Here is a 9,371-nt window from a genome sequence, read left to right as displayed (position 1 = left end):
CAGTGTCAGCCCGCGGCGCCCGCAATCCACGTGCGTCTTCGCGCAGCCACACGGCGCCGGGCAGCCCGCGGCCAGGCGGCTGGGCGGCGCTAGCAGCAGGAGCAGCAGGCCCAGCGCCCAGCGCGGCCCTGCAAGGGAAGCGCTACCGTGAGCCTGATGGCCTGTGTGGCACCTAGTAGGGTCCCTGTGCACCCGGGGCCTGAAAGCCTCTCCACCTCGACCATTCGCGCGCTGGCTGGAACTCCTCCTCGGAAGTCCGACCCAAGTCTCCCGACTGCAGCCCAAACGACTGCAGTCCCTCCCAACCCGACTCTGCTCAAGGAGGGCAGCCAGGGCCTGGCTGACCCCAAACTCACCAGAGCCCATGGCGAGCGGATGGTGACCCCGCTTGCTCTGAAGCGCTAAGCCTTGGCGGGAGAGCCGAGCGATAAGGCCGCCCCACCCCTGCCAGGCCCCAGCGCACCGGCCAAACAGACCACAGCGCAGCCACCCGCCAGAAATAACCCGGAGGCCGAGCGGACAGGAGCTGCGGCCACAGATAGAGCGCTATCACCAGGACTCGCAGGCCACCAGGGCTTCCGCGGCCACAAACTCCCAGGGGCGCATGGATCACTCAGACACCGATGTGACTTCACCAACATTGTTCTCCTGTCACCAGGACAGGATGCAGCATTCACAACTGAACAAAACTGGAGACCGGGGGATTGGGGGGAAGGTATCATGCTGGGGGTGGGGGAGGGATGGGCTAGGCAACCCAGGGCAACAGTGCTGCTGGGGAGAAGGGACCTCCAGCCACAGGCAGGGAATGGCAGTCTAGGAGTGGGGGGTTCCCGGGTTGCCCAGCACCCACTCACTGCTCCTGGAGAGAAGGGACCTTCAGCCACAGGCAGGGAATGGCAGTCTAGGAGTGGGGGGTTCCCAGGATGCCCAACACCCACTCACTGCTCCTGGAGCCCTCAGGCCAGGCCACAGCCCTGGGTGAGGAGTGAGGGCAATCAAAGGCAACCCAGCCCCACCAGCCCCGTGAGATCCTTGCCGTAGCCAGGTGCCCTCCTTCAGTCTGGAGGGATCCTAAGTACTTCTGTAACCCAACCTGCCACTGAGCTACCCAGTGAGGGGTGAGGAGGTAAGGAAGGACTGGTTACCTCAGCACATGAGGCCTCAGCATAAGCTGGGTGGCCCAAGGGAGGGGGCACATGAGGGCTCCCATGTCCATTCTGTGGCACTGGGGTGGGGAAATAGGCCTGGGATGCCAGGGATCTGCTCCCTTATTCTGCCTTGTTGCACACCCCACCCCCACCCCCACCTGAGGAGGGCCTGGAGTCGAAGTTCATGAGCTTCTGGGGCAGGGGTAGATCTCAAAAGTCATGGCCCAAACTAGCTCCTGTTCCCCCGAGGTCACAGAGGGCCAGCTGTGGGGGCTGCTGTCCAAGCCCCCTGGAAGCAGATACAAATGAGGGGAGGGACTGGTGCGGAGAATAAATTAGGGTTGGTTGGGGGCTATGAGCCTGCATCTCTGGGTCAGGTCAGGAAAAGTCAGGAACAGTCCTGGTCTGGGTCATTCTGGGACTGGAGGTGTGCCCAGGCCTGTTGGAGATCCAGATTATTCCAGGGTGGAGTCCAGGCCAGTTGGGGTCCAGGGATGGGAAGGGCCAGCCTGGAAACTGGCAGTATATCCACGGCAATGTGGGGCTGGGTTGGGGTCACTGGTCCTGCATTTGCTGCTTCATCTTCTGCAGCATCTCCTGCATGCGCCTTAACTGGAGGTGAGGCGGGAACAGTGGAAAGTGGGGTAAGAAACATGAAAGGAAGGGCCTGATCCCCACCCCACCCCAGCCCCTGCTCCTCCCCTGTGGTCCCTCTAACCTCCTCATCCTTCATCCTGATGAGCTTTTCTGTCTCAGCGTCAGGGGTAGGCAACGGTAGGATGGGGATGGGGCTCTCCATACGGCTGTCCTGGGTCAGTTTGCTGTGGGGTGGACAAGAAGGGCAGTTTGACCCCCAATGCTACCGAGGTTCTGCCCTCCTGAGCTCCCACACCACTGGGTTGGCTCTGGGAAGACAAGGTGCAGGGTGGGGGGCCTGCTTGGGAGTCGGGACAAAGTTCAGATCTGGGTAGGCAGCAAGGATCAGCCCTCTGTTAGGGAGACGGGGCTGGGAACATGAAGCGCATGATCCAGGTTCGGGTCAGGGCTGCGCACCTGGTCATCTGCTGGATGCAGTGTGCGCGATAGTTCTCGTAGTGCACGTCGCACGTCACGTCCTTGAGATCGTGCATGTGTGTGCGGATAAGCATGTTGCGAAGCTTCACAAAGTCGCAGTGTGCCTGGTTCTCCACTGTGGGGCAGGATCGGGTGGTGGGTAGGTACAGGCCCTGAGGAGCTGCCCCACCCGCTCTGCCACGCCGCATGCCTGAACTCACCCTCCACGATCCCCCAGGGGTACAGTCGCCCCCGGACTCGCTGCCCCTTGGCTTCCACCACTGTGTTGCTGCCGATAACTGCGAAGGGCGCACTCTCCTGGGGAGGGCAGGTACAAGGGCTCCCGCCCAGTTAGTATGAGTGTGGGGTCAGTGGCTGAAGAGGGTCATGGGCACTCAGCACCTGGTTGCCCCTCCAGCATCACTATCGACAGCGTCTCCCCAAAGAGATCCTGGAGTTGTTCAATCCTTGTGGCTTCTCTGAAGCCAGAGCTAGCACGGCTCATACCCCGGGGGCCTTTACCAGGCCATGCCCAGCCAGGCATAGCCTCCCCTTCTAATACCATCCCCCATCAGGAACTGCTCCATCAAGCTACCTTCACCATCCCTCCCTCCCCAGAGCTGAGCCCATGCCTCCTATTAGTGATGCTGACTTTGGCCTGGGCCAAGGGCTCTACCCTGCTTTTGGCCCAGTGGCTGACTGTCCCGTAGCCTTGGACTTGGTTATTGCCACTCTAGATCCCGGGGCACCCAAAGCCACAACCACCATCTGAAGCTCAGAACTCCAGGAGCCAGGGCACACACAGGCTTGTGGCCACTGGGCCAGACCCTTCTGCTCATGACCCATTGGAAGAAGACCGAGGAGCAGGGTCAGGGGGGAAGCCTGGCCAGAACTGTGCCTCTGGGTCCTGGCAAGTGTTCCATGACACACCAACCACATGGGGCCCAAACTGCACACGCCAGCGGAGACATGGGTGACTGTAACCCCCGACCCCAGGTGAATGGACTCTAATGCCCAGACAAAAGACTGGGGCTGGACCTGGATGCTTGGTGCCATGTAACTGACCTCCAGTTCCCTCTGCCATCCCAGTCCACTCACTTTCAGTTCCCGATCCTGCTGCTTGAAGTCCTCATCCTCATCAGAGTCACATTCAGGGAACTGGTACACATGGATCCCGAACTTGTCAATCTCCTCCCGGATCTGTGGCAGGGAAAAGGGCTGTCAGGTTTGAGGCTGGTGAGGGACCTGGGGCCAGGTGCACTGGCACCCAGGATCAGCACACTTAGTGTTCTGGGTCCCAGAGACCTAGCCCGGGCCCCGCTGCCACACACAGCAGGCTCACCCGCTCCTTCAGCTTCCGGATCTCGCTGGGGACGAGACAATCAGCTTTGGCGATGAGGGGCACAATGTTCACCTTCTCATGCAGAGCCTTCATGAAACCCACGTCCACTGGCCGAAGCCTGCAGAGAGCATCCAGGGGTGGAGAGGGGCATGGTGGGGTGGGGTGGGGCACAGAAGGAGGATGGGATGGGCTCAGAGAGGGCATAGTTGTGAGGGTATAGGTAGAAGATAGACAGTGACAGGTACAGCAAATGGGGAACCACGGAGAAGGGTCCCCCCCACCCCCTCCCGGCCTGTTCTGAGGACATTCACACACCCATGTCCGAAGGGGGAGATAAAGTAGAGGCAGCAGTGCACACGGTTGTCTTGGATGTTCTTGCGGTTGAGGCCACTCTCGTCACGGAAATATTGTTCAAACTGCTGGTCCACATAGTCAGTGATGGGCTTCCAGCTGCAGGTAGGCAGGAGGGTCCGTGAGGCCAGAGGGGAGGCTGGATTGGCCTAGGCACAGACTGCTCCCCAGACAGGCTTTCCTTACCACTCGGAGTTGTTGACAGCATCCCCGAAGCCCGGTGTGTCTACAATGGTGAGCTTCAGCTTGACCCCCTTCTCTTCAATGTCCACCGTGTGCTTCAGGATCTCTACGGTCTGGCTGATGCGCTCTGTGGGTGTCAGGACATTGGTTGGGGGGGGGGGTCTCTCCAACTCTAAGGCCCCCACCGGGCAGCCAGGACCCTTGTTCTCATCCATTCTAGCATTTAGCCCTGGCCACACAGCCTTACTGTGGTTTGGGCCACTCCTCCTGGGCCCTGAACAGGAGACCCATGCTGTAGGGAGAAAGGAGTGGCGTCTGGACTTGGCAAGGACTCCTTTGAAGGGTCACACAGCAGAGGATGGAGAACCAGTGCCAGGGCTGCATAGGGCTCACTCACCCTCTGCACTGAGCAGCTTCCGGTCCTTGTACAAGTCGGTCAGGAAGAGGCTGTGGACCAGCGTTGACTTCCCCAGGCCTGACTCACCTGTCCGCAGGTACAGTGAAAGAGTCGGGTTAAGTCTGGGACCCCCTGTACAAAGCCTGTCTGGCTAATGGCCCAAGCTACCCCACCTGGGAGTCCAGCCCACTTACCCGCCACCATAAGCGTGAAATCAAAACCCTTCTTCACAGACTTCCGGTGCACCTGATTGGGCAGTGTGGCGAAGCCCACGTACTGCTTGTCGATATCCTGGGGGCAGGCGCAGCGCAAGTCAGAGGCATGCTTGGGTTCCTGGGGCAGTCTGATGCCCTGTCACCTATGAGGCTCAGTGATGGAAGCAGCAGAGGGCAGAGTCCCCTGGGTGGGGAGTTTCAATAGCAGAAATGGGGTGAGGGCCTGTGAGCAAAGGCCTGGAGCTGGGAAGGGAGATAAGGGGGTGGCAGGCATCCTTGTCCCAGCCTCAGCTAGGGGCTTTGCAGGGACCTGAGAATGTGTCTGGGTGTGTAGAGTTTAGTATGTCTGGCTGTATCGCCGGCTGGGTCCTCGCTTGGATGGTGGGCAGAGGGCACCAGGACCTAGACCCCTCAGACACAACCAAGGCCCTCCATAGGCGACAGAAGCCCCCTGGCCTCAATACTCACCCCTCCTGAGTGTACCAGGGGGTGGGAGGCCCCATCTGGCCACCATCCAGCCGCGGGGGTGGCTGGCTGCTGCTACCAAGGCGGAGCAAGGGCTATTTATAGACAGCGGCACCGAGCCTCCCCCGCCCTCGGGGTCCCAGCACCCACCCAGGCGGACCCTGGCCCTGCTAGTCCCTGTCGAGTCCCAGAGCCCTCGCGACCGGGATCCAGCAGGCACACACACGCTGACCCACATTCCACTCCCCTCTCCACACACACCTTGAGCCGCCTCTGGGCCTGGGTCCGCGGTGACAGCAGCTGCTCCACCAGGCGGTCCTGGGGCGCTGCCAGCGAGTCCATCGCTGCGTTCGGACCCCAGACCGGGTCAGACCCACAGGGGCCAGGCTTTCAGGAGGGACTTACAGGCGGTATTGCCTTGAAGCCCTGCTCTCGCCCCAGTTTTATAGACGCGGGAACTGAGGCCCAGAAAAGGGATGTTGCCCACCCGCGGTGCTGCCGACCCCAAAGGCCGCGCGTGCCATGCTCTGCCTCTGCCGACCCGCCCCGAGCACCCCGCGCGGTCGCAGCCCCAGGCAGGCCAGGCTCCCGCACCGAACCAGAGGCGGGGCCTCGCAGGCGCCGGCGGGCGGGGGGTGGGGGACAAGACCGCCCCACCCGCACGGTCGCCGGGAAACAGTCGCCTGGAAATTGGGCCGCGGGCGGAGCCACCGGAAAGCTGCTTCGGAGGGCAGGGCCCAGCATAGGCGCTCATAGACGCGGAGGCGGAGCCCCGCTGCCGGACCTGTGACCTCGGTCCGGGAGTCTCGACCACCCGGGTGGGAGGGTGGGGAAACCAGGCCCACCCAAGGGCTCTAGGGGGCGGGGGTTGTGGCCGCCCCGCGTCCCGCCCCCTCCAGGTGCGGCGCGGCTTTCGACCGCCAGAGGGCGCCGGAAGAACGCTCCCGGGACCTACGCACACCCACGCGGGAACCGGCCCCTTTCACTCCTCTCCGCGTAGAATTGGCCCGGAAACCGCCCCGTTGGTGTCGCGGAGCCCCAACTACCCACGGCCACACCCCTCCTTGTACTTGCCCCTCCCCCCTCGTGTGTATTGTGTGTGTGTTGGGGGCAGGAGTGTTCTTGCCTGGTGTGGCCCCTTCCAGACACGTGGGAACTGGGCGGGGGGAGAGCCCACCTCCCCAGCCTGGACCCACCGCCCCTTCCCCCAGGTTTGCAAAGGCTCAAGGCAGGCGGGGGCACAGTTAGAGCATCAGAGGCCTACCCACCCTACCTCCGGGGAACTTGGAAGCTGCAGCCAGCCAGCACTGGCCACAGCTGCCCCCAGACCACTCCTGCTAGCAAAAGTAGGGGGAGGGTATGTGGCGTAAACTTATCCCCCTCCCCATCACGCGGCTCCCTCTCAGCTTCCTTGCCTGCTCTGACCCACAGCATGGGCCCATGGGGACTGGAGAGCTCCAGCCAGTATAGTTCTCCCTCTCTGTGACACCCCCCCCCCTGCCCTGGGGCCACAGGCCTGTCCTGGGCCACCAAACGCTTCCTCACCCCTCTCTCCAGGACCCTACCAGAATCTGAACCAGGGGGTACCAGCCAGGCAGGAGGGAGGCTTGGAAAGAAGCTGCAACAAGAACAGACATACTTCTTGGATTGTGTATAGTGGGGCTAGGCGGTCCCCCAGCTCTTCCCCGCCCTGGGTCTCCCTTCTTGGCTCCCCTGATTGAGGGCCCTCTGCCCATCTGTCCAAGCTCATGATGTTGCTGTGGGGCCTGGAGGCCCCTGGCACCTGGGGAGGAGGGGTGGGCCCACAGCTGGGAACAGGAGAACCTTTCATCCAGAGGAGAGCAGGGGGAAGCCACAGGGCACCTCCCTCAGCTCTCCCAGCTGGGCCCCTCAGTCCTTGCCCTGAGAAAGTCTCCACACTGGCCCCAGCCCTCTGCCATGTGGACCTGTAGGACGTGCCTGGGCCACGTCCCACCCAGCCTTCACCTGTAGGTCCGCTATAGATACTGACCCTCAGCCTAATCCCCCCCCCAGGCTGGCATCTCAGGCTTGGGGCATCTCTAAGACAGACGCACCTGGGTCTAGACCTCAGCACTTCATAGCTGGGTGTCTATGGGGACTGGAGCTTGTCACTCCCAGACTGCCTCAATTTCCCCACTGATAAAGCAACAGCCTCTGGGGAGGTCCAGGTCAGGAGCACAAGAGTCAGGAGGGTCCAGGTCATGAGGGCAAGAGTCTCACTCTCAGCTCCTGCCCTTGCACCCAAACTCACCCCGACAGGGCCTGTGGATTCCCTGGGGGAGCTCCAGGGGAGGGGCCCTGCCCCCCCCTCTCTGGCCTATGAAATACAACAAATATTCCTCTGGGTTTCCTGAGCTGTAGACACAGCTGCGCCCACCTCCTCCCAGTGCCTGAGACTCTCGAGGCATTTCCATTCTTAGAATCACTGGAGTCGGCTCTGGAAGCAGCCACCAGAGCCACCAGAGCCCCCATCACTGCCTGAGACAAGGTGGGGATCAGAGGATGGGGACATGGAGGGCTCCCCCCACCCTCTTTCACAGTGTGGATAGACCAAAGCTCACTAATGTCAAACGATGCTAACAGTGAAACTATCACTTTCTTCCAGCTCCCCCAAGATCCTCAGGGAGCGTATTCCAAAGACCTGGCTCCCTGCTTTGTTCCTGGGGCTCCCCCTCCCACCTGCATGGTGCGCTCTCCCTCTGGTCTGAGGGTCAGGAGAAGGGTGAGGCTGGCTCCTAACTGACCTCGAAGGACGAAGGACAGGCAGACACAGGCCTGAAGGTGCTCACACCTTGGCAGGAGGGAGGCCCTGTTGGCACTGGGCAGTAACTCCAAGTGCCTGAAGCCCAGGAGAAGCTGTGGGGCTGGTCTCCCAGGGCCTCTCTCTCTCCTCAAACAATAGCCTGGCAGCATGTGTCCCTGCATCTCAGGCATTGTCTGACCTGCCTTGATAGGAAGACAGCTTCTGGCCCAGGCTCCCTGGAGAGGCCCTGCCAGCAGGTTGAGGCTGAGGGGCCCCTCCCCAAGAGCCTCACCTGTCCTAGGGTGGGGCACGTCCCTGCCAGGAGACTGGCACCTGGCAGCCAGTGACTCCCAGCCACCACCCCACCTGCTGGTCCACACCCTGGGCCAGGACTTCGGGGTTCTACTCAGTATTTACCCACTGTGTGAATTCCTATCCCTGACGAGGGGTGCCAAGGCCACCTTGGTGCCAGAGTTGGGCAAGGAAATCTCCCAAAATGAATGAGCTCAAGCCAGAGAGGTCCCCAGGAGGGCTGCCCTGGAGCCCCCTGCCCATCTGGTTACCCACCCCCACCCCACTCTCAGTCTTCCAGCTCTGTTTAACCCCAGCCTCAGCTGGGTTTCATAGTGGGTGCCCAGATCAGACTCCTGTCAGGCTCTGCACTCCCTGGGTGAGGGCCAGGCCAGCCCCTTTGGGAAGCCATAAGCCTATTTGTACCCACTAGGTTGGAAGACCCGTACTAGGCACAGGGATGACTCAGACCAGGCCTTGGAGGCTCCCAGTCTGGGGAAGAGGCCTGGCTACAGATCAGCCCACTCAAATTGGTGTGTGGGGCAAAGAGACATAAGATGCTCAGGGGTGGGGTGGGGCTGCTTAGGGCCTGGGTGCTGGCTGGTGGATACAGACCCCTCCCCTAGCCTGTGGCCTGCCGTGACAGTAGCCTCACTCAGGAACCCCAGCACAAGGCCTAAGGCCAGTTCAGGGAGGATATGCTGGCTGGACCACTGGGAGACACCCAGCCCATCCCCCCACCCTGGGAGGGGCACCCCTACTGTAAGGGTCAGGGGCCAAGCCCCCAGGGGCCCAGTGCCCACTCTTCCCCTCTGTAGCCCTGGGCCGGCGGCACTGCCCCAGTTGACAATCGGTTATCACGACAGGGCGGGATGACTGCCGGCGGGGGCGGGGTCGCGCCTGGGCGCCAGCGGCGTTGGTGGCACAATGGGTGACAGCTGGCTGGGGGAGCGCGGCGCGCACGTACCTGCTTGTCCTCTGCGGGGTTGGGGTCGGGTCGGGGTCCGGGTCCGGGCCGGCGGGCGGGGGAAAGACGAAAAGACACAGTGAGAGGCCGGCGGGCGGAGGGGACAAAGGCGCGCGCGGGCGCGCGGGCAGGCGCCGGGCTCACCTGGGGTCGCCAGCTTGCTCTTGTACCGCAGGCCTGTGCTCATGGTGGCCG

At 62.2% G+C, this 9,371-nt stretch overlaps 1 protein-coding gene across 3 annotated transcripts; it reads right to left on the bottom strand.

Annotated features, from left to right (window-relative positions):
* Window positions 1–626: 626 nt before the first annotated feature.
* SEPTIN5 (septin 5) lies at window positions 627–9,365 on the bottom strand. 3 transcript variants are annotated; one of them, XM_029922568.1, is made up of 12 exons: window positions 9,321–9,365; window positions 9,177–9,187; window positions 4,669–4,765; window positions 4,475–4,561; window positions 4,081–4,204; window positions 3,859–3,993; window positions 3,544–3,661; window positions 3,300–3,401; window positions 2,423–2,519; window positions 2,202–2,337; window positions 1,867–1,969; window positions 627–1,760 (listed from the first exon to the last, which is right to left on the bottom strand). In XM_029922568.1, the coding sequence occupies exons 1-12, from the start codon at window positions 9,361–9,363 to the stop codon at window positions 1,704–1,706; spliced, it is 1,110 nt and encodes a 369-aa protein (XP_029778428.1). In that variant the 5' UTR covers window positions 9,364–9,365; the 3' UTR covers window positions 627–1,703. The 3 variants fall into 3 exon arrangements, with proteins under 3 accessions (XP_029778428.1, XP_029778426.1, XP_029778429.1); XM_029922566.1 differs by lacking the exons at window positions 9,177–9,187; window positions 9,321–9,365 and adding an exon at window positions 5,416–5,776; XM_029922569.1 differs by lacking the exons at window positions 627–1,760; window positions 9,177–9,187; window positions 9,321–9,365 and adding an exon at window positions 5,416–5,786 and having other exon boundaries at window positions 1,907–1,969; window positions 2,202–2,326.
* Between the last annotated feature and the right edge of the window lie 6 nt (window positions 9,366–9,371).

The sequence above is a fragment of the Suricata suricatta genome, chromosome 14 (assembly GCF_006229205.1).
Source record: "Suricata suricatta isolate VVHF042 chromosome 14, meerkat_22Aug2017_6uvM2_HiC, whole genome shotgun sequence".
Taxonomy (NCBI): domain Eukaryota; kingdom Metazoa; phylum Chordata; class Mammalia; order Carnivora; family Herpestidae; genus Suricata; species Suricata suricatta.
This window is presented reverse-complemented; position numbering and strand designations above follow the sequence as displayed.

Excerpts from the sequence above, each read along its gene's own strand:
- SEPTIN5 (XM_029922566.1), bottom strand. The coding sequence starts at position 5,496 with ATGGACTCGCTGGCAGCGCCCCAGGACCGCCTGGTGGAGCAGCTGCTG. Across the intron at positions 4,205-4,474 it reads GAAGCTGCTCAGTGCAGAGG|AGCGCATCAGCCAGACCGTA; the intron begins GTGAGTGAGCCC and ends TGACACCCACAG. Across the intron at positions 1,970-2,201 it reads TGCATCCAGCAGATGACCAG|CAAACTGACCCAGGACAGCC; the intron begins GTGCGCAGCCCT and ends TCCACCCCACAG.